We start from the raw sequence: 25,083 nt of genomic DNA on the forward strand, positions 1-25,083 counted from the left end.
GGACGAGGTCCATTTACTATGAACGGACGTTCCCATTTAAAGGATGTCCGTCCATTAGTAAAATGGAATAATTTTTTTTTTATAAAAATTAAGGACGTCCGTCCACAATTTATGGACGGCTATCCCTAAATATTAGACGAGCGTTTATATTTTAATAGACACCCATCTATTAACAATTCATTTTAAAAGATTAAAAAAATTTAGGGATAGCTGTTCATCAGTTATAGATGGCCGTCCTTTGACTGTCCATAAATTATGTACGAACATCCTTAAGTTTGGACGGGCATCCGTAAGGAATGGACGCCCATCTCTTTCGTTCTTACTCACTCTCACTCCCATCTTCCAAATATCTTCAATCAGTTTAGCGTTTGTCGCTTGATCCGTCCATTGAGGAAACGCCACCAAGGGCACACCGCACGCCAAGCTCTCCAGCGTTGAGTTCCATCCACAATGCATTACAAAACATCCTATCGCTGAGTTTGACAATACCTCTACTTGTGAACACCATGGAACCATCAGACCTTATTGCTCTTGTTCATCTCTAGATCTGCTACTCATCAATTTATCTTTTTCCTTGTCTTCCTCTTCATTTTGATTTTCTCTTATGACCCACAAGAACGGGTGGGCACTACCAAGCAACCCACGTGCAATCTCCTCCATCTGTTGCTTTTCCAACACGATCAGACCTCCAAACGACACATAAACTATTGATGACTTGGGCTTTGAGTTTAGCCATTCAATATAATCATTTGAACCACGGAATAGATCCGCTCCAAATGAAGTATCGGATGGGTCTTTTCCATCCAAAAATGCAGATGGAATCAAAGGTCCGACTGCTATCATGTTGAATTTATCAATAGCTATTAACGCTTCAGATTCTAACGCATCAAATGTGTTAAAAAGTATTTTCAGGTTGCTTTCTTCATGAAGAGCCTCCATTTGCTCCTGAAATGACTCTAATGCATGAGGGTACTTATATAAAGGGAGTAAAAAATAAGGAAGATCACAACTAGTAACTCTATTAAACATGAGCCCTTTTTTGCTTTCTGTTTAACCACAATAAGGGATTGGCGTCCATTCCTTACGAACGCCCGTCCAAAATTAAGGGAACCTCATCTATAATTTATGGACGGGTGTCTAAAATTAAGAGACGACCGTCCCTAAATGTTTTTTAATTTTTTAAAAAGAATTGTTAATGGACGGGCATCCATTAAAATATGAACGCCCGTTCAATATTTAGGGACAGTCGTCCATAAATTGTGGACGGCCGTCCCTAATTTTTATAAAAAGAAAATTATTCAATTATACTAATGGATGGACGTCTTTTAAATGGGGATGCACGTCCGTAGTAAATGGACCCCCGTCCATAGTAAGTGAACGGCCGTCCATAGTTGATGAATGACTGTTCACTAGAAAAAAAATTAATAACGTGAAACGTGTCTGGTTTGCTGGTATGAATCACGGAACACGTAAGCCGGTATAAGATTTCGATGTAAAATATCGGTGCCCGTAGCATTATTGTAAAAAGGTTAATCATCTTGATAATTTATGGAATAAAAAACGAGGAGGGCCTATATGACTTTTTGTTTTGTGTATAAGGTAGATTTATAACATATTATACTAAACTTAAAAATAATAATCCTTGGATCCTAGAATTGTTGATCGAGTAAGAATTCTAATAGTCACTCCTGTTAGTGGTTAGGAAGATTTGAATTCTGGAGCTCATAGAACTTGTTGATGCTTGATTTTGACACCAACTACTCACACATGTAAAATGCTCAAAAGACTTAGAAGTCACACATGATATTAGGGGATTGAATTAAATAAAAAGTGAAGAGCAATATTTAAAGTGGTTCGAATGCTCAAAAGCGAATCTTAAGTCCATTGCTATTGTATTAATAAGAGAGAGAGATCAGGTCGCATTCAGCCAGCTGAGTTACAGTTTAGAGAAAGAATATAAGAGAGAGAGAGAGAGTCATTTCAACGTAAAATTAGCTAATCCCCACAAATGAGAGGGAAGTCTTCTCTTTATAGTGGAAGAGTTCAAGGTAATGATTTTAAAAGCTGCAAGTGAGTAGGTGCCGTGCAAATCTTTTCTTTGCATCCCATTAGTCACCTGCCCGAGGGATTTCCTCGACTAAAGCAAGGTTTTGACACGTGGGTGATCTCCAGCCGCTTGCTAGCCTGACACTCACCTGTCGCACTGACAGGAGTCATACCACTTGCGCTAGGCACGATGTGGCCGCACCTGGATGGCACAGAACCCTTATGAGCTCTGATCATCTTTTACTGACGAGACTCTACGTCAGCCTTACTTTTCCAGATAAAACAGAACATTTTTTTTTTGGTTTTACCATAAGACCATCTAGTAGTGGTTGTTAAATTGTAATGTTACCTAACGAAGAATGATGAATAAATTAGTAAGCTCATGACATTATCTTGGTCTAGTGTTTAGGCGCACAATTGCACGTTAACAATATTTTAAAGCAACGTAAAACTTGATATTGTATTATTAGGAAGCATATTAACATTTGGATTTATAAAATGAATAGCATTGACAAAATGACAATGTATAGATGTTAACTAGAACAATAGTATACATTAAGATATAAAACAAGCAAAGGAAATCAGAATAAGTTTATGTAATCTGTTATGCTATACAACAGATATATCCTAAATGAAACTCTTATGACTTTTAATCTGTCAAGGAATTCTGTTTGTTAGTTATCCACAACAGCCAGAAGAAGGATAGCAATAGTCTTGAGATCTCAATTGAATTACAGTGAATAATGCAGGACTTAAGGATCACATGATGTAGTGCAAGCACCGACTTCACTAGAATGTACTTTGCCTTCCAACTCATTCCCGGTGTTGGAGCTTCCTGGCAAACATTCAGGAAGCAAATGAGGAGGACACTGCACATTTTAAATGATCCAGAAAAAAAAAAACACAAGATCAGTAATGAATCATAAGATTTAATCATTTGGATATTTCCATGCAAAAGACTTAAAAGGCGACTCTCTGATAAACTTGGGTACCACTCCAGAGTAAAAAAGAAATTTTATGTTACCATAACAGAGAACAAATATAACATAAAGCAAAAACTCATAGAAGCATTTGCATTGTCCTATATTAAAACTCATTGAAAATGGTGAACAACAGCATTGTCTAAATGATTTTATAAGTGCAGTTTAATTCATGAGAAACAATATCAAATATCTAGCTAAATCCAAATTAGTCTGTACCTCTAGTTGCTTCAACATGTCGATTGACTTATACACATCACCTCCATTAATAGAGTAAACATGAGCGAGGAAATTCTCTGATATATCAGGAAACATGAAGGCCAGGTAATCAAGTTGAAATTGAGATTCATTAATGTACTGCTCTCCCGTCTGATCACCTAAATTCTTACGGACATCTGATTCGGAAGTTTCAGCTTGGAAATGCTTTCCAGACCTGCAGTGGCCTTCAGTAGGAGAAAAGGAGCTAGCAGTCTCATCACCACTCTTCAAAAAATCTTCTGTTGTTAACTCAGAAAGTTTGTGGTTATCAGTTGCTTCTTGCTTGTGAGTTGGTAAGTATGATGCTGCATCCGGATTCAAAGATGACTTTTGTTGCTCCATTTTTCAATTTGTACAAAACAAAACTGTTTAAACCAAAATCAGATAATTGTCAATAGGCATTAAATAGAGAAAGGGGACCAAAAAAAGGATAAAAGATGGTAATAAAGAAGTCACAACAGTGGTACTAACAGATGAGAAAGAAGCATATGGGAGACCAATATATCCAGGATAAAGATTTTACTCCCAAGGAGTTCACACCTAGCTCATCAATCTAATGGATCCATTTCTCAAAGTATGTAACAAAAGCTATAGTTTTATTTATATAATTCATCACCCCATGATCCTGCATGTCCTAATTCTAAAATTCACGGTAATTGGCACCTCAGACTTTAGCATTTCTGATATTTAAGCATAAAATAAAGTCTCAACCAGTTTCTTATGAGACTCAAGTACATAAAAAATTCTGCATCAAAGAAAATAAACAACAGCTTCTACTAGACTGAACTAATCTAAAATCTTCTGAATGATGGTACAACTCAGTTTGCTTCGAAACTCTTAGTAAACAATTTATATATAACTAAGAGGTTGTATTTAATCACAATATACAATAGATAAATTGCATCTCTTTTGACTTTCATTTCTTGTCTTTTTGATAAATGAAAACCAACAAGACTGGTGTCGAAGCAAGGAATATTGAATCTAAAGAAAACAATTAAGCGGCCAACCCAAAGATAAGAGAATCTTGAATTTAAATTAAGCATTTCAAAATTTCCATGGAATTAAAAAATAGCAAAAAAAGAAATTATTTTCAAAATTTCTCTCAATTTCCTCCTTCGCAAGCCAAACATGGAGAAAAATAAAAGAAACATAAAATAAGTGCCATTAAGGTGGTATAACTCTGTCTGGTTGGCAAGAAAATATGTAGATTGTTTTAATTTCTTTCCTTTTGTAACGTACATTTCTCGGTAATCAACTGGAAAAATTGAGAAAGAAAATAAAGTTACCTCCGTACAGCGTGAGAACTCGGCTGTTCGGTGGCGAGAACCGTTCGAGTTCGGAGTGGAGATAAACGATGGACGGTATTTTTTTTTTTGAAGAATAGAGTGATGGTGGATAAAGAGGAAAACAGAAAGAAACTTAAAAGCAATAAAAGTTCCCGCTTATTGAGGACGTTTTTTCAATTGCTGATACGTGAAGCGGACCAAGCGGTGAGACACCACATCTCTGGTCTGCCATTTTATAGAAACAGAATACGGATTTCACCCCACGTCACACGCCTTATGGTGAGTAAATAATCCTTTATTTATTTTTTCTTTTTGTGTGTATATATATATATATTAGAACTAATATTGATTATTGATGCCATTCAGCAACTGAATTTATGGCTATACAAGTCTTGATAATAACTGAATAATTAAAACAAAATATGCATCTAGATACGGTGATTTATTTGCATCTCACCACTTTAATTACATAATATCTTATAAATTGTCATTGTTCTCACTCCCATTACTAGAAGAATTCTTCAAACATAGAAACTCAATAAATTTACGAGTTGCAGACTCAGGCAAGCAAATGCAGACCACCATGGTTCCATTAGGATCAGCTCCTCCTCCAGGCAAAAACACACAAACCTGTGGTGTTGGAGTGAGATCAAATGGACCGGCATAAACTGGCCTTCCCCACCCAAAATCTGCAGAGTCATAAATTGAAAATCTTGTCCATTGAGTTATGGTCAATTTTCCTCCAAATTCAAGCCTTCTTGGCCTCTCCACTTCAACAAAATCCACTGTAGATCTTAGATACTCCTCTGAGACACTGAGTCTAGCTTCACGAACCAGACGGGTTGTGTACTTGAGCCGCCCATTAACAATCTCATTAACAGAGCTCATTGCGCATGCCACACACACTACATTGCCATAAAAGCCGTCTTTCAATGGCGGGTTTTTCAGTTTCTGGCGAGAATTGACAGAAAATGTAAGCCTAAGCTTATAGTTAAGTGGTTTGACATCAAGTGCTCTCACCCATGACCTCCAAATATGAGCAGCCATTGCATCAAAAGTAGTGCATGGGAAATTGTCATCCGGTTGAGCTAGAGTTTTGAGATGCGCTTGGAACTCCCTGCTTATCCGGTAACACTTCTGGACAGGCTTGGTTTGCCACAAACTCATTGTTAGGCTTGAACCTTCATCAATTCTCATATATTCAATATGTGGGTGTTTTATGATTGGCGGGTGGCGAGGCCGGAAAAATTCTCTGTCCCAACAAGGCTGAGGATTTACCACCAATTTACCTGCTTTTGCAGTGGCAGCCCACGCATTGAGGAACTGCATAGCACCAAAACCATCACAGATGCAATGGCAGAGTCTAAGGCCAAGGCTGAAGCCACCGCAGCTAAACAGAGTCACTTGAGCTATAACTAATGGCATGTCAATAATCTTGTATGGCTCTTCATTGGGAAACTTGTAGATCAACGGTGCCCATGCCGGGTTTGGTACTGTTAGGTCTCCGAGATCATCTAAGGCCATTTCGCAGTGTGCCTTAATCATGAGAGCACCTTGTTCAGGACCAAAAAACACTTCCAATTTGCCATTATGGGTTTCTCTGATCCTCCCAGATAAAGGGTAGTAAGGAACTAAAACATTGGCAAGAGCCTGGCGTAATGTTTCCATGACGGGGCGAATGGAGTCTTCTAAACGATAAAAATATATAGTGGGGGTGAATACACGGGCTCCCACAATGTCGTCAAGGTTTGAAAGGTAGAGGCTGTCGCCGGGGGCAGCAGGTGTAGGCCCAGCCGGCATCACCTGAATCGATTCATGGATGCTTAAAGGGATTTTAAGCTGGGTGAAACGCAGCTCTTCAACCCATGAAGATGAAGCCATGGAGGAGTGGTGAGAGACTCATGCCAAGTACTGGAATTTGTAGGGGATTGAATTTTCTATAGCATGTAAAGATGCCTTAGCTACATACGTGGCGGATCCTCAAAATTTGTTGGTGATTCAGTAAAACTCTTGCTATCCTGAAAATTTATTGGTGATTCAGTAAAATTCTTGCTATCCTGAAAATTTATTGGTGATTCAGTAAAATTCTTGCTATCCTGAAAATTTGTTGGTGTTTCAGTAAAGTTCTTGGTATGGAGCAGTTGATGCTGATACTTTCCATGATCTATCAGGCTGATATTTCTCACTTTTCTATTTGGCATTTTTGTGATACTAAACAATAATGTTCCTGTTTCTCATAAAACAACTTTTGGATAGACGTTTTCCAAACAGTTGTGAATTTTTTATTTCCAAAAAGGATCTCTGCTTTTTCTTTCTTTTTAGAAAAAAAGCTTATCAAGCACTTGGATTAATTTTTTGCCCTAGCTTAACTTACTTTAAGATTGATAAAAAAATTTCAATATCCTCCTTTAAATTTGTCTGGCAAGGACCCACGAACGAAATTTGCCAAACGGTCAATGGTCCGTAATATTTTAGCTAATTGTTTGCCATGACAATCTGCATAGGGGTCAGAGTCTCAGACTGGACTTCATGAAGAACAAGAAGTTCTTCCTCTAAAGTTATAAGCATGGACTAAACCATCTACAAAAAGCTAAAGCAGTGCCATAATTATCTTTAAATAACAAACCCGGGGGTCAAAACATAAATAATCAATTGCCCAAGAAACTGATTCCACTGCTTAAAAGCAAATTACAAATCCTCAAGCACCTATAACTAACTACCATACTCAAGAATAGAAAATAAATAAACGCCTTAATCCTCAAGTTTACTCTTCTAATTCTCTCCCAGGCATTAACGGATACCCCCTCTTCCCCTTTCATGCAAGCATGGATCCATTGCCCATCACCAGCCCTACTCACCTTCCCATTTAATACAAAGCAGGGTCTACCCAGTGGCACAATGCATACTTAACGAACATAAACAGTTTAGTTATTAACATTCATAAAATTCAAAACTGTGCAAACACGCAATGTCATCCAACAGAAAGCGGACAAACAATCAGATCAAAAGAACCAATTTCTTTCTCCAAAAATCTGTTGAAAGTTACCTTCAGAAAACCAGACTGTTGTTTATTTTGCATTTGATAAAATGAACAAAAGAAAGTACATGTTCATATGTGAGAAGTAAAAAAGAAAACTACTATTAAGTGTCTTGCCGGTTTACCGCACCGGCTGCTGATTGTAGTGATTCTTCTCTTTCTTTTTTGCAGCAGCAAGCCTTGCACTCCTTGCAGCAGCCTCACTAGCAGCAGCTCGTGCAGCAGCATCCATCTCTTTACTAGACTTTTTCTTTTTCATAGAAGCTACTTTCTTCAGCCGCTCCTTCACATCAACAGATGTATCCTCCGCCTTCTCTGTCCCTGCAGTTTCATCTGTCCCACCACCAACGTTAGCACCATCAGGCTGGTCCTGAGACAAATCTTTTGTTTCCTTCACGGATTTATCCTTCTTCTTCTTCTTTTTGGCACTTTTGCTCTCTGCAGGGCCATCATCCTTCTTTTCAACATATCCATTATCTTCTCCTTTCTTCTCTTGTGCCACACCTGAAAATAAGGAAAAATATGTATTCCATGTAACAGAGGCTTCCTAAGTAAAATGAAATACAGCAACAAGCAATGGACCAAAGTTTCTGTTTAACCCCAAGTCATAAACTTCAAGAAATGAGTGTCAAGAACTGACATGGTCAACACATATTAAATAAATGTGGGTAAAAGCTAACTTGTTATAATTTCCCATTAAAATTCTTAAATGTTTGAAATACTAGTAAAAGCTACCAAGTCTTTTTGAAAACCAATGCTCAGAGCAAAAAGAAAAAAAAAAAAAAATTAGGGCATAATGCACTGGCAGTTATAGTCTATATACTACAAAATGTAGAAACAATGAACTTGATGTAGGAAAGCAGCATAAAGAGAGGTTAAGATTGAACAGAATTCCCATTAACCACAAGAAACTTGCACAAATATGAATAATAAATGAACTTGCAGAATTTAACAACATCGAAGGACAAAGCTGTTGAGGAAACTCCTGACTTCTCCAGTATTAAAAGTGAAAGCATTTAAATTTCAGGAATTAAAAGTAGTTTCAAATCTACAATATGCATACATACATACAAACATGTGTGTACGACTGTGTGTGTGTGTGTGTGTGTGTGAGCATGTGCTTGCGTATGTTGTTTTAGTGATGGCGCATATGTCACAAAGATATCAGACCCAATTCAATGCTAACATGAGAAGGGATCTATTGAGATGTATAAACATATAAATGATGCCAAAGTACCATGAGATCCATCTTGGCCACTGGCTTCATTTTTCAATCCCATCTCAGCAAGAAGAGCATCAAGTTCTTCGAGACCCTTTTTCTTCAATTCCTTCTTTGAAAGTTGCCTTTCTGTATCTTTAGGAGCCAAAGGAGTTTCTGGAGGCTTCGCAACTAGTGGCTCCACTTCTACTGCTGTCTCAGTTTCATTTTCATGTTCTTCTTCAACATCCTCATCAACCTCATCAAGACCTTCTTCCTCACTTTCACTTTCCTGAAATAAAATATGGAATAAATCTAAGAATCTTTGATAGCAAAATGACTCAGTACATTTAATCATCCAAGGTTCATAGAGCATTTTATCCTCAAATGGGAAATACAGCATGAGAAATAACTTTTTTCCCCACTAATAATTAAATAATAATTACTGCCTTTTCCCCAGTGCAATTATATTTTTGTATCAAACTACATGCTGATACACTTTATTATTTGACCATTTTTTAGCATAACCATGACTGACACATAATCCTAACCAAAGTCTGATACTTTGGCTGTCCCAGGTTCACAAAGGGGTGGACCTAAGCAATCAGGTAGCTGTAAACCATGGTAAATAAATGGAATGACCCAGCATGCACCCATCTCCAATGGTCCGTGGCATGTCAGAGTGCAGCTGCAACATAGTGCAAAGTTGTTGTCCGAGTTACTTGGCGTTACCCCCTAGATTAATGAAATGCCTCTATAAAGAGCGTTAACTTATATCTCCATCTAAACAACATTAAATTATCTTTCTGCAACAGAACAACATTATAAGCTCAGGAGATCAAGAAAAGACAACCAATAGTTAAATCAATGCAGCCACAATCATTTATCATGAAGCAGTAAAACAATTGACACGTCCACCAGAGTAACGCAAACTCCACATTAACCAGCACTGACTTCTTATTACCATCTCCATCAATAATTGTTGCAATGACACATATTATGGATGATCTGTTGAATCCGACAATCTAAACGACAAGAAATGCCTTTATTGATTGTGTTATCATAATTAAAATTAAGTGTAAAATAGTTCAAGCCACGACAAATACATAACAAGACATATGTTGATAATAAGCATAAGACAGTCAAAACAACATACATGTGATTTTAATACGTGTGTAAACCAGATTAAGTAGAAGTAACCTTAACACAGGACCTTTCTACACGTGCCAACTTCAACGGATCAAGTAGATTTCAATAAAAGTAAGAAATCACAATGATGATCGAAGCAGAAAATAATGCAAAATTGATTACGAACAACCGACAAAAAACACCACTTCAATTTCCACAACTGTCAACAGATACATATCATTCCACACAAAACATAAACCATTAAAAGAACTTTGTTATCCAAAAATAACAGTCAAGACCACAGGAAAATCTACGTCGCTCAGAAATTAGTTTCTTATTGTGGCATTCATAAAGCTATGAACAGCAGACTCTACATGATATCCCAACATTCATAGGCAAACATGGATGAGAAACTAGTTAAAAAGAATTCCAGTTACAAAATGTAGAGTTGTTTGTCAACAGCACGTATAGTCATCATATTCACAAGAACAAAAAAATTTGCTGACACAACATTTAAGGAAAAGAATCTCAAACCCACTTAAAAAAATGCAATAATGTAATGCCAATTAAATCCTAAAATAGCTGCGAAAAGAAAGAGCTAAACACATTCAGGCAAGATCATTTTCTTCATTTGAAAATTCACTATTGTCATTAAATAGGCATTGCTGTACTCTACATTAGCATAAAATTATATAATCCAAATTCAGCATCAAACAATGAAAGGAAGCATAATTACAATAAATATAAAGAAAATAAAATAAAATAGCAAAAACGAAACCTCAACAGGAGGCTCCTGGGACTCTTTCTGGGGGCTGGGGTCCACAGTACCCCAAACCGATTGAGGCGGCGCGGTTGTTGCATAGTAATCGTCGTCATCCTCATCATCGACATCAGCCCACGACTTAACAGTAAGCGGCGTTGGGGCCCAGAAAACCTCCTTCTCTTTCTCCTTCTCGGCGGGTTTGGTTTTGCTCTTGGATGAACCTTGCTCTTTACTGGAAGACTTCTTCTTCTTCTTCAAGTTTCCTAGCGCCGCGAACACATTATTGCTGTTTAAAACCAACGATTCGTCTTTTCTGCTACCGCCTCCCACCATTGTCGAACACCCTACACACACCTGTGACTGTAAACCTCTTCAGCAAAGGGACAAAATAGGAAATCAGATGTCGATGAGATTAGATTTGATCAATCAAGGGTTGAGATGAAATAAATTGTAAAGTTAAAAGACGATCTGATAATAAGAGTTAGGGTTTGGGATGGGTTGGTTGGTTGGAGGCAGAGAGAAGGAAGAGCACTGTCCTCAATGTGTGTTGTGTATGTGTAATGTAACGGATGAAATGGAAGAGTTGTAAAATTGTATGAGTTTTTATCTGGGTTACAACATGGCCTTGATGGGCTTTGGGGCTGGCTGGGGTTACGCGCAAAGGCAAAGGCGCAATGTTTTTTTCTTTTTTGTGTTTTTTGTTTTGGGATTGCGAGGGTGACTGGGTAAGTTCCAGATGATGAAGGTGGATATTTAGTTTTAGATATAAGAAGAGAGAGGAGTATTGATGATGTGTTGAGTGAGTGAAGGTGAGCCGTCTGATTACGAAGTGGTCAAGATGGAGTGGTGTTTGTGTTGTGTGGTCCCATTAAAGAGTGAGGTATACGGTATATTAGTGAGGTAATATAATGTGTGTGAATGGATAATGGATTAATGAACAGGTGGATAAGAGGGAGGGTGAGAACACACAAGGCTGGCATGCAGTCATTCTGGGTCCACTTTATTGTGTAATCGGCATCTATTGAACAAATATGGGCCTTTTTGCACTAAGCCCATCTCTGTCTTTTCTTATTATTATTGTATTATTATGTGCCCTTCATCCTGCACATCACAGTTCGATTTCGTTACTGTTATGCTTTTGGCTTTGGACACCCCAGATATTTAGTAAAAAGTGGGACCCATAAGTTTCAGAATTTAACATTTACACCCTTATAATTTCAGAAATTGTTGATACGTAATTTTGATACCAACGACTCGCACATGCAAAATGCTAAACTATTTTTAGAAATTATACTTAAATGATTATGAGAGAGCTAATCAATACAATCAAATATAAAGACTGAATACTAAATGAGAGATGATTTTTAAAGTGGTTCAGATGCTTAAAGCGAAAGCTACGTCCACTGTTCTTTTATATATATATGAGGTTACAAGAGGTCGCATATAGCGAGCAACGAACATAGGTATAATAACTAAGTATTCAGAGAGAATATCAAGTCAGTCTCTTTCTGGTAGGTTAAATTTGCTCTAAAAATAAAGATTACAATTAGAATGAGGGTTCAGTATCAGAATCTCGAAAATAAGAGAGGGAGTCCTCTATTTATAGTAGAGGAATTCAAGGTAATGATTACAAATTTGCAAGTGGGTAGGTGTCATGCAAGTCATTCTTTGCCTCCCATTGGCTGATAACTTAGGACATATCCTCAAATTATCTGGGGCTTGGATAGGTGTGCAGTCTTTAGCCACTTATAGACAAAACTTGAATTTGATAAGTTGATGACAACAATATTCTTTCTGTCTTGGATCGACATAACAGCACCTAAAAGACGCAAAGCCTGCTTGAACTCTGATTGGTGCTTGCTGATGTAAGCTTATGTCAGCCCTGATTTTTTAGGCATAACAGAAGCTCCCCAGTTCTTAAGGTTCAAAGATTGAATCTTGAAAACTTCATGATTATGCCGCAATTTGATTTGTCTCGAGGAATGTCTACCCAAATTAACAGTCGAGAACAGCCACATTGTTACAAACAACTTGAGGCTGATGGTTTGATCAGACTAGCAAACTGAGTGTAGATCGTGACATGGGTCTCAAAAATTACACAAACGACCTAACGTGATTGTTCTCAAAGGTCTAACGACCTGATCCAGATCTTGATCAATGCTATGAAAATGTGTTTCGAATTCTACTTGTCATTCACGACCTGAAAACACTTAGAACACTTTGTTGTCGAAAACCAAAAGTCATCTTGTTCGTTGTTTAAGCTTGACATATAGAAAAAATGCCTTATTCGAACGATCTCCTCAGATGTTATCCATTGCATTTGACAGCTATCTTGGTCAATAAAATAAGCTTTATCTGACAGACGTGTCTCTACGCAATAAGTGTCAGTCATGAGCATTAAATGCAAGTCATGCTAAAACGACATTCCCTTTTGAAGCATTAAATGTGTATGAGGGCGCATTTAATGTGGAGGAGATAATCACGTCGGCGCTTGGCAATTTCAATAAAGAGAAACGCCGATTGATATTCACGAAGTGTAATGGTCACTCTTCACACAGATTGGTGACACGTGGTCACAATCAATGGCCAGAAACACGTTCTCACCCAAACGTCGCTTATAAAAGAAACCAAGTTCGTCTTCCATCTTATAAACCCAAAGCCCATTCTAAATTTTTTTATAGAACTCAAGTTTTCTGAGAGAAAAACAATGTTTTTGCATTCAAAAAATCAGTTCATCCTCTTCCTGGTTAATGCGCACTCAACGCTACGACAGAGCATCCGTTCCCAGCAATCAATAGGCAAAGAAATTTTTTCCCTTTTTCTCTTTTTCATTTCTATCAAAAACTTAGTTTTTATAGTAATGGCAGGTGTCGACGTCTAATAGGCTTAGATGATGAACATTCTTGGGTAGTGTTTAAAAAGAAACACTTTTAAGAGTCGAAACCTAGGGCATAGATTTTTAGAAAATCATTCTTAAGAATTTTTAGGGTTTTTGGCGACTATGGGAGAGAAACCAGGGTTCTTTTACTATTCTGAGTCGTCATACGAGGTTACTTATGCAGAGTTTGAGTCACCCCTACATGTTACACCTTTATAGACTCTAAGGACAATGGACGCCCCTGAGGCAAGAACAATTGGAGAGGGAAGCTCGCAACAATCGGGCACCTCAACGGGTCTTGGAAGCTTGCAACCATCGGGCACCTTGGCAAGTCGTAGAAAGGTGATACAATCAATAGTTACGAAGGATGAAATTTAGAAAGCAATAGACCATTATGCGATCAGCTTAAACGTGTTCCAAAACAGGTCGCACATTGCTCAGGATCCTCCCCAAGGAATGATCGCGATCTCAGAAGCGATCTTCAAATGTGGAGTGAGGATACCCCTTCACCCCTACATCAGATCGATTCTCGACCACTTCCAGGTCATGCCATTTCAGTTGACACCAAATGCATATATGATAGCGGTCGCTATGTATATTGCATTTGGTGAACACAACCTCGACAAGCCAACAACAAAAAAACTTGGTTGTGCCTATTACTTAAAAAAGAGTAAAGACAAGGATTCGTACTGCCTTTCTAAGCGATCAACGATCGAGAGAGGGATATTTGGTTACCCTAGCAATGTTAGGGCTCATGAAACCAAGTATTTTTTCTTCGAGTACAATGGAGTCTGTAAATTTAAGGAACCGAGTATGTTTTCCTTCTAATTTCCAGATCGCTTATTTTTTAACTTTAACTCTTCCTAAACAAATTAGGCTAACAATCCTTTTGCTTTCTTGCAGGAAACAAAACGACCAGATTGTTGGAGCTAGTTGATCGGAGCTGCATCGAAGCATGTGGTCGATTGCCAGACCAGAGTCGTAACACAAGGCTGCTCGTGACCACTGCCAACTTTTGGAAATACGGGTTTTTCAGTCCCAATGCATATTTGGACGGTTCAGCTCATAAGTATTTCCTACACAGAAAAACTCTAAGTCTTTTTTAGCAAAAGAAGACTTTTTTTGCTGACGTGTCTATATGTCATGCAGCAACCATGCCACTAAAGGTTGCGAAGACGATGAAAAAGTCTGGGGGGTTCACATTCCCCATAATTAATCCAACTGAACCAGCTGGAGCGACCTCCAGCGATATCCCTGCAACGGGGATACAAATTGGTGCCGAAAGACAACCACCTGGTGAGCGACGTGGAGAAGCTCCCTAGCTCGCCGCTGCTCATCTACTAAGAAAGAAGACCATAGCTATGAAGACAAAGAAGAGGAAAACAATACCCATCGAAGAGGAAACTGAATCTGAATCAGAAGGCTTCGAGATACTGTTAGATAGGCTACATCCCTATCAACTCTTTTCTGCGAGGACGACCTCGAGGGATGCTCTTGGGACCTCGACGGCCCCTGGGAGCTTGCAAGGGAAAGAGGGAGCTACTATGGCCGTTTAGTAGGAAGCAGGAGAGGAACAAGTCAAAGGGGTCCCTGCTGCAACGAGGCTTGACCTATCCGTGTTGGATCTTTTAGGGCAACTACCAGACCATTTACGGTTGGTGGTTTACACCTTTTTGGAATGCCAACTTGCCACAACCTTTAACAAGTATGTGGCCGCTCGACCTACCGACCTGGTGGCCACAACACTTCAAATGCAAATTCAAGTAAAATGACTTGTTCTCTTCCAGAACTCTTTCATATAAGTTGATTCTTTAGCTTTTTAAGAAAAAAACTAACTCTTTATTCATTTCCATGTAGTTTTTGCTTGCCCTGAATGTGACCCACAATAAGATGAAAATCAGCTCTTCCAGAAAGCTCCACGAGATGAAGGAGGAGATTGCTAAGCTGAAGCAAAATCTTGTGGCTTCACACGAAGAAGCAAAGGTTGCCCATATTCAGGTGAAGGTTATTTGATTGAAAGGAATTCTGCTCTGTGAGCAGTAGACTTCCAGAAGATCAAGCTCGAAAAGAAGGATAACGACAATAAGGAGCTCCAACGAATAGTAGCGAGACTCACTAAGGAGTTGGGCCAAAGAGAAAATGTATTGCAAGCAAGCTCAGAGCGTGAAAAAGCAGCAGAAAAGACTCAAGTTTAGTTATGGGAAAACTTAGAGAAAGAGAAGAGAGTACTATAATAGATCTTGAACTTGCTCACGGGCAAATCACTTTGTTAACCGAGCAGATGAAGCAATAGAACCTCGAAATGGAAATGAAGGTTGCTCACTGGGTGCAGCAAGCTATTTATAGCTTGCAACCGAACAATCCTAACATGGATATGTCCGACGTCCCCGAGGAATACCAAGTTGCTCTGGCTTCTATGATTGTGGCTGAAGAGTAAGAAGAACAAGAGCCTACCCCAAAGAACGATCAGCAACAAACAGAGGTCCCCGAAGACCAAGCGAATGACCCAGAGGTCAGTGATCAGCCAAACGACCGAGAGGTCGTGGTGACTGAAGTTGGGAATCCCGGTAATCAAGACCAATGATCATTCTAACCAATGATCATTCTTTCCTCTGCTCGAATAGAGTCTTTTGTACTATCTTTTTCATGTAGGTCCAAGTTATCCTTTGCAAATATTTTGAAATATACAAAAGAACTTTTGACCACTTTTGATAGCACTCTTATAACTTAAGTACTTCACAAAACAAATATAGCATATCTGATCATAAAACTTATAAAACATTGTAAATAATAAGATTATGCAAAACTTGACATTACGATACAAATGATTCTTTGAGAAGAATTGAGATAATCTTATTTATAATATTTACAACAATGAAAAATTTACAAGTAAAAAACTGATCAAGCTATAAACGAGTTTGAAATTATTGATAATAGAGGCGAAGATGTTTAGCATTTGAAGCTCGCAATATTTCAGAACTGTTAAGCTTTTTGAGGCGATACGTTCCAAGTCGTACCACTTTTGCAACGTGATATGGGCCTTCACAATTAGGTCCCAATACCTACGTATTTGGTTCTTTTGTACCGAGAATGACTTCTTTTAACATTAGGTTGCCAACTTGGAAGTCTCTTCTCCTTACTTTAGAGTTGAAAAATCTTTTAGCCCGCTGCTGGTAGGAAGCTATCCTTAACCGAGCCTTGTCGCTGTGTTCTTTAACTAAGTCCAGACTTGCATGTAAGAATGCTTCATTGTCTGTTCCATTGTAAAATTCTCTCTGAAGTGAAACAACTCCTACTTCCATTAGTAGGGGTGAGCGGCTCTAGGTACCCTGCATTTTTCGGGCGAATCGAAATCGAAATCGCACAGTGCAGATTCCCAGAAAAAGGAACCAGAATAGCATAGTGTAGGTTCTTAAATTCAAGGAATTGGAACCTAAAATGCAGGTTCCGGTTCCTTTCCCGGGTACCCTGTAAAAAATCAATTACCCCACTATTAGTTTAAAAATGACAAAAATACCTTATAAATTTACAACTACACCCCTAACAAATTTTGATTACTCATTCATTTGTATCCAATGTGACTCATAAATCCTCTAATCTCTAGGCAATACTTGAATTTAATCAATTCATCGCAATTCATATAAAATTCCTCAATCAAAACCAAAACACAAATAATTAATTAAATTAATTAAACAATCATACTATAAATCTATAATTTAATATTATAATTAATTAAATTTCTAATCATTTAATTAAGTCTTGTACTAATGTTTATAATTGAATATTATAATTAATTAAGTAATCATACTATAAATCTATAATGTAATGTTATAATTAATTAAATTTTTAATCATTTAATTAAGTAATATACTAATATAGTAAGTTACTAATGTCTATAATGTAATGTTATAAATTTATAATTAATTAAGTAATCATTTAATTATGTAATGTTATAATTAATTAAGTGATTATAATATAATGTAATATTATTATTAATTAAGTAATTATTTAATTATAATGTAATATTTTAATTAATTAAATTTTTAATCATTTAATTAAGTATTGTACTAATGTTTATAATATAATATTATAATTAATTAAATAATCATTTAATTAAGTAATCATACTATAAATTTATAATGTAATGTTATAATTAATTAAATTTCTAATCATTCAATTAGGTATTGTGCTTATTAATGTTTATAATATAACGTCATAATTAATTAAGTAATCATTTCATTATGTAATGTTATAGTTAATTATATGATCATACTATAATATAATGTTATAATGAATTAAGTAATCATATTATAAATCTTTAATATAATATTATAATTGATTAAATTTCTAATTATTTAATTAAGTATTATACTAATGTTTATAATTGAATGTTATAATTAATTAAATAATCATATTATAAATTTATAATATAATGTTATAATTAATTAAATTTCTAATCATTTAATTAAGTATTATGCTAATGTAATAAATTACTAATGTTTATAATATAATGATATAATTAATTAAATAATCATACCATAAATTTTTAATATAATATTATAATTAATTAAATTTTTAATCATTTAATTAAGTATTGTACTAATGTTTATAATGGAATGTTATAATTAATTAAGTAATCATTTGTTTATAATGTAATGTTATAATTAATTAAATTTCTAACTATCTAATTAAGTAATATACTAAATTATTAATGCAATATTATAAACTCATAATTAATTAAGTAATCATTTAACTGTAATGTAATGTTATAATTGATTAAGTAATCATTTAACTAATAATGTATTAATGTTTATCAATTTATTTTATATAATTAATTAATTACTAATTTATTACAGATATACTTCAAACTTGATAATTGAAGTAAATAACAACATATTATATTATTATTCAAGCAAATATACTATTTTATTCAAAAATAATTCTTTTAATAACATTGAAATACTTTTAATTGGTCCAAATTCCAATTATACACTTAATTAATCAAAAATTTAATATTAATATATTAAAGTTTTTTATATAGTGTAGTTTATATGTAATAAGTATAATTGTATATTTATTTAATTAGGTTATTGTAAAAATTTAACTTTTTTCCATTTTAATTTGTTTATATGTAAAATTATAATTGACCCCCCATTCTTCACATATATTTAATTCAGCCCAGGTTCCAAAACAGGGTACTCGCTACAAGTTCCAAGCAAGTTCCAAGCTGAGTACCCCTTGCCAATTTTGGTTTCGATTCTGGTTCCTTCTGCTGGTTCCGGTTCTACCCGCTACACGTGCTCACCCCTATCTACTAGAACCATTGCCTCGCAACCATATGTCAGTGAGAAGGGTGTTTCTGAAGTAGAGGTTCTCAGAGTCGTTATATATGTCTATAGAACTTTTGGGAGATCATCGGCCTAACTATTTTTGGTTGCGCCAAGTTTGGCCTTCAATGTGTGCTTGATAGTCTTATTGATAGCTTCAACTTGACCATTAGCTTGCAGTCTTGCTATTGAGACGAAATTTTTATTTATCCCCAACTCTTCGTAAAACTGCTTGAATTTCTCATTATTGAACTATTTCCCGTTATAAAAAATGATTGTATGAGGAATCTCATAGTGACACACTATATTCTTGAAGACGAAGTCTTTGAGCTTCTTTGTAGTGATCGCAGCCAAAGGTTCTGCTTCGACCCACTTAGTGAAATAATCCACTGCGATCACTGCATATTTGATGCCACCTTTACCGGTTGGCATGGGTCTGATGAGATCAATTCCCCACATAGAAAATGGCCAAGGACTAGTCATCGTTGTTAACTAGTGGGAAGGAGCTCACGGGATATTTGTGAATCTCTGACACTTATCACATTTCTTCACAAAGTTGAAGGCATCTTCATGAAGTAGGGGCCAATAGTATCCCTGGTGGATAATTTTATTGGCGAGAGACTGTACGACAATGTGATTACCACAGATTCCTTTATGTATCTCTCTCATGATATAGTCTACTTCATCATTTGTTACACATCAGAGGAGGGGGTACAAGTAATCTCCAATGAGAGTGTAACGAGCAACTCTAGTTCGCAAGAGTCTTGCCTTAGTCTTGTTGTTAGGAAGAACCTCATCTCTGAGATACTGAATAATCAGAGTCATCTAGGAAATGGATTCAGTTGTGGCTACGACCTGATCAGGTGAGCTGATGTTGGGAACTTTGATGTACTTGATTAGAATACTATCTAGAGCATTAGAGTCCAACGATAAGGCTATTTTTGCCAAAGCATCCGCGATAAAATTGTTATCTCTCGGGATTTGTTTGATCGTATAATGCTTGAAAGGCTTGAGTTCGGCATTGACTTTCTTCAAACAACTGATCATATTCTCTTCTTTGGCTTGATACTCTCCCAGAATCTGGTTGACAACCAGCTGGGAGTCGCTATTGATGTCGATCATATTTGACCCCATTTCTCTTGCTAGTCGCAAACTAGAAAATAACGTTTCATATTCTGTCTCCCTCAAGGCTAATGAGTAAAAGACCAACTCTGACTCTTCTCTAGTTTGAAAACCCATCAATGTAAGACTCCAAGTTGACAAGTTCCAAACAGTTTCCTATACAACTTCACTAGCTGGCTGTTTGGATTCTCGATCAAGCTGATAAAAGAACTTCAAAATAAAATCAGCAACAACCTGCCCTTTGAATGCTACTTTCGGTCTATAATGCAGATCGAACTAGCTTAGTTCCATAGCCCATTTGAGCAACTTACTTGAAGCCTCTAGCTTCTGAAGGACCTACATGAGTGGGTAGTTGGTTAATACATGAATGGTGTGGGCATGGAAGTAAGGTCACAGCTTCTTGAAAATGATCATCAAGGCATAAGCTAATCGTTCCATCTTTGGATACTGTGTTTCAGCATCCAGTAGTTGTTTGCTCATGTAATACATTGGCCACTGGATTCTGTCCTCTTTCCGAATGAGAACTGCGCTGACCACATACTAAGAGACTGACAGATAGAGAAATAAGATTTCATTGGAAAGAGGCTTGGATAGAAGAGGTGGTTTTTCGAGATGCTCTTTTATGCTCTGGAAGGCTCGCTCACACTCTAGAGTCCATTCAAATCTATTGTTGGCCTTGAGTATATTGAAGAATGGCAAATAACGATCTATTACCCTCGATATGAGGAGACTGAGAGCCGCTATTCTCCCATTCAAGCTCTGAACTTGCTTTCGATTGGCGAGACTTTTCATATCTAAGAGAGCTTGGATCTTCTCGGGGTTGACTTCAATTCCCTACTAGTTAACCATATACCCCAGGAATTTCCCTAAGGATACTCCAAATGAACACTTAAGATGATTAAGTTTCATTCAATATCTCTAGAGTATATCAAATAATTCCGCAAGGTTAGCTATGTGATCTGAAGCGACATGCAATTTGACCAGCATGTCATCGATGTAGACCTTTATTGATTTCTTGATCTGTTCTGAAAACATACGGTTAACCAAATACTGGTAGGTTGCCCCAACGTTCTTCAGACCGAAGGGCATGACTTTGTAGTAGTACAATCCTTGATTTGTAATAAACGAGGTACGCATCTCATCGGGCATGTATATCAGGATCTGAGTATACCCCAAGTAGGCATCCTAGGCATCCATGAAACTTAACAACTCGTGCTCGAAAGTGGCATCAACGAGCTGATCGATTATAGGCAAAAGGAAACTCTCTTTCGAACAAGCTTTGTTGAGATCTGTGAAATCAACACATGTTTGCCACTTGCCGTTGGGTTTCTTCACCAAAACAAGATTGGTGACCCAACTCGAGTAATGAGCCACCCGAATGAACCCAAGTGAGAGGAGCTTATCCACCTCAACCTTAAGAGCAACATAACACTCTAGGTCTATGACTCTTCTTTTTTGGCGAACTGGCATGACCTCACTATCGATATTGAGGGCATGCCATATTACATTCGGGCTAATCCCGACCATGTCAGCATGAGTCTATGCAAAAACATTTATATTCTGTCTAAGGAAGCTCTTTAAATTAGTAGCGAGCTGAGGGTTGAGATTACTTTCGATTCTCAACACACAAGTAGGCTCAGTCTGATTTACTGATACCTTAGATAGAGTCTCAACAAGCCCACTGTGGGAATACTCTTCCTGAACACGAGGATCTATGCTGTCTTCCACTAGACCTGGTTGTGGTTTGATCCTACTGATCGCCATAGTCTGCTTGGGAATGCCCACTGGCTTTCCTTTCCCTTTGTATGCCATCTGCACTGCTCTTACATAGCAGTCGTGAGATTCACGCTGAGACCCCTTAACTTCCCCACACCCTGTTGGAGTGGGAAATCTAATCTTCAAATGATAGATAGAGGTGACAACTTTGAAGTTCCAGCGTAGAGGTCGTCCTAATATGCCATTGAAAGTGGATAGACAGTCTACTACAAGAAATTTTGTCATCTTGGTCACTTCGTGAGTCTCACCCAAAGTGGCGGGAAGTGTAATCGTTCCCTTGGGAATCAAATGATCCATAGTACAGCCATAGAGGGGGATAGAGGTAGGCTTCAGATCTGCCTCTTCCAACTGCATTTCCTCAAATGCTCACTGAAATAGGATGCTCACGATGCTCCCATTATCCACAAACATTCTGTGGACCTTGCACCGACATATTTCAGCCGCGATGACGAGTGCATCTTCATGAGGATGATGCAATCACACTGCGTATTTCTCTAAAAAGCCAATCTCCTTATCTCTACGCATTTTAGTAGGTCGCGACGCTATGTTTAATACATTCATGGGATCATGACGAGCTTCTCGAGCGTACTTTTCTTGAGTACCTCGAGAATTCCCTACGAGATGTGGTCCTCCAAATATAATCCCCATGAAATAGAGACCCTTACGACCATGATGCTTCTTCCTATCGTCCTCTTGATCCTTCTCCCGAATGGGAGTTAGACCATTAACATACTCCTTGAAGTACCCATTTTTAATAAGGTCTTCAATAGTTTGCTTAAGAGCTCGATATTCATCGTTATGGTGCCTATAATCTTGATGATAATGGCAATACTTATTGCTGTTTCTTATAGAAGAGAAATTTTTCATGGGCTCTGGCTCTTCGAGTAGATTAGCTTCTTCTGATTTATCCAAAATAGCTAATACCGATGTATTCAATGGACTATACTGATTCTTGTCATGATCACGACGAGGGACTTGGGCATAAGATTTCTTGGGCTCAAACCTCTGTTTCTTTCCCTTTCTCAAATTGTCATTAGCCCACTAGCGATCAAATCTTCTACTATTCTCTCCATAGTTTTCCTCCCTCTGACTGGGAACATTGGTTAAAGGATTGGGGTCGTGGTGATTCAAAGCAGCCATGGAATTTTCAATTCTGAGATATTTCTTAGTGAGGTTGTAGAAGCGAATGAAGGAAATATCATCCTCAGATTGCAATTTCTTCCACAGGTTGATTTGCGGGTAAACTCCTGCAATAATAAGAGTTTGAACTGAATCTTCGGGTGTATTAGCCACCTTATTCAGCTCCTTGTGGAACCTGTCAATGTAGGATTAGAGGGATTCATTCCTTTCTTACTGTATGTTGCTCAGATAGCTCAACGACATTAAGAACTTCCTATTAGCCTAGAAGTGTCTCAAAAATAATGAACTCATCTGCTGCCACAAGTTGATAGAACTTGGCGGAAGCGATCTAAACCAACGCTTAGCATGGGCAGTCAGAATCACTGCTAAGTAGCGACATTTTGCCAAGTTGGAACCTTGGTGAAGCTCCATGAGGTCGTTAAACTAATAGAGATGATCCTGCAGATCATAATTCTCACTAATAGAGATGATCCTGCAGATCATAATTCTCATTGAATGCTCGCATATTAGGCATTCTAAATCTTGACGGGAGAGGAGCAGTCAAAATTGTTGGAGAAAAGGGAAAGGCCCCAGTGACTTGCCCTCACTCATTCTACTGAGCTCTAAGTTGATCTAGAACTCGTTGTAACTCGTTGATCTGAGGAAGCGGAGCCATTTGGGGATCACTTTTTGCAATGTGGGTTCGCTCCCCACGATTGCGATTAAGGAAATATCGCATATCGAACTCTTTCATGCCTCGGCCAGAGCCTTCGACATACCTTGGCATATGTTGGTTAGAGCCATGTGAAGACACTGAATGGCTTGGGGAGTTATCCCAACCTTTGCTGTGGTTAGAACCGACCTGCATATGGTGGGTGTTTCCCTCACGGTAATTGTTGAAACCATCATTCCGGCGATGATGGGAATCCCTATGCCGTGCACTCTTGCGGGGGTGCCCATGCGATGTGGCATGAGATGGCTTATGTTGTGATATACCGCTAAGTCACAAAGCTACAAGTATTCTACCTGCTTCACGACATGAGCCATTTGTTTTCCCTTCGAGCCTTTTGGCCCATTGTCAGTCACCTGTTTTCCCTTATTCTTATGCACTGCAATGTGCGTGGTATGAGTTTTCGCCCGTTCCACGCTTTAACATGATCTACATGTGTTTTTGGAGATGGTACCGCCTTGTCAGAATTGGGCAATATGACCTGATCCAAACAATCTAACTTTTGGCCAACTGTTTGGAGAGTATTATTGAACCTCTTCAAGTAATTCATCACAAGTGGATCGAGCTGAGAGGTCGAGGGGATATTCGTCGTAGTACGTTGGGGGACTGGAGGTACTTCGGGAAAAGTAACATCCTGTACCCGGGGGATCTCCTCATTGTTGGTGCTAGTTCTCTCGGTATCAAGACCATGAGCCATTTGTTCAAAAGTAGAACAGACTGATCACAGACTTTGAATGAAGAGCAGATATAAAATCAAGCCCTTCCTCTAACACCAAACTATTGATGCGTGATTTTGACACCAACGACTCGCACGTGCAAAGTGCTAAGCTGTTCTTAGAAATTACACGTAAATGATTATGAGAGAGCTAATCAATATAATCAAATACAAAGAGTGAACAATAAATGAGAGAGATGATTTTTAAAGTGGTTCAGATGCTTAAAGTGAATCCTACGTCTACTGTTTCTTTTATATATGAAAGATTACAAGAGGTCGCGTATAGCGAACATCAAATAGAGGTATAATAACTGAGTATTTAGAGAGAATATCAAGTCAGTCTCTTTCTTGTAGGTTATCATTACTCTGAAAATAAAGATTTCCAATTACAATGAGGGTTCAGTATCAGAATTCCGAAAATGAGAGGGAGAATCCTTTATTTATAGTAGAGGAATTCAAGGTAATGATTACAAATCTGCAAGTGGGTAGGTGCCGTGCAAGTCCTTGCTTACCTCCCATTGGCTGATAACTTAGGACATATCCTGAAATTATCTAGGGTTTGGACAAGTGTGTGGTCCTTAGTTACTCATAGACAAAACCTGAATCTGATAAGCTGATGACAGCCGTATTCTTTTTGTCTTGGATCGATGTGGCAGCACCTGGACAGCGCAAAGTCTGCTTGAACTCTGATTAGTGCTTGCTGATGTAAGCTTACATCAG

General features: G+C 37.7%; 4 protein-coding genes and 1 pseudogene across 4 annotated transcripts; all 5 read right to left on the minus strand.

Annotated features, from left to right (window-relative positions):
- Positions 1-177: 177 nt before the first annotated feature.
- On the minus strand, positions 178-2,283 carry LOC116124189 (annotated as a pseudogene).
- Positions 2,284-2,659: 376 nt separating this feature from the next.
- On the minus strand, positions 2,660-4,673 carry LOC116124146. Its single transcript, XM_031409859.1, has 3 exons — positions 4,571-4,673; positions 3,246-3,649; positions 2,660-2,915 (listed from the first exon to the last, which is right to left on the minus strand). The coding sequence occupies exons 2-3, from the start codon at positions 3,624-3,626 to the stop codon at positions 2,799-2,801; spliced, it is 498 nt and encodes a 165-aa protein (XP_031265719.1). The 5' UTR covers positions 3,627-3,649; positions 4,571-4,673; the 3' UTR covers positions 2,660-2,798.
- Positions 4,674-5,047: 374 nt separating this feature from the next.
- On the minus strand, positions 5,048-6,451 carry LOC116124190 (omega-hydroxypalmitate O-feruloyl transferase). The gene has a single exon (XM_031409897.1). It carries the CDS (start codon positions 6,449-6,451, stop codon positions 5,048-5,050), a length of 1,404 nt encoding a protein of 467 aa, XP_031265757.1.
- A 1,116-nt stretch (positions 6,452-7,567) lies between these two features.
- Positions 7,568-11,196, minus strand: LOC116124205 (putative histone deacetylase complex subunit cti6). Its single transcript, XM_031409908.1, has 3 exons — positions 10,712-11,196; positions 8,845-9,097; positions 7,568-8,111 (listed from the first exon to the last, which is right to left on the minus strand). The coding sequence occupies exons 1-3, from the start codon at positions 11,027-11,029 to the stop codon at positions 7,729-7,731; spliced, it is 954 nt and encodes a 317-aa protein (XP_031265768.1). The 5' UTR covers positions 11,030-11,196; the 3' UTR covers positions 7,568-7,728.
- A 10,012-nt stretch (positions 11,197-21,208) lies between these two features.
- On the minus strand, positions 21,209-22,153 carry LOC116124192. Its single transcript, XM_031409898.1, has 2 exons — positions 21,680-22,153; positions 21,209-21,562 (listed from the first exon to the last, which is right to left on the minus strand). The coding sequence occupies exons 1-2, from the start codon at positions 22,151-22,153 to the stop codon at positions 21,209-21,211; spliced, it is 828 nt and encodes a 275-aa protein (XP_031265758.1).
- Between the last annotated feature and the right edge of the window lie 2,930 nt (positions 22,154-25,083).

Source organism: Pistacia vera, unplaced genomic scaffold (genome assembly GCF_008641045.1).
Source record: "Pistacia vera cultivar Batoury unplaced genomic scaffold, PisVer_v2 Contig150, whole genome shotgun sequence".
NCBI classification, from domain to species: Eukaryota; Viridiplantae; Streptophyta; class Magnoliopsida; order Sapindales; family Anacardiaceae; genus Pistacia; species Pistacia vera.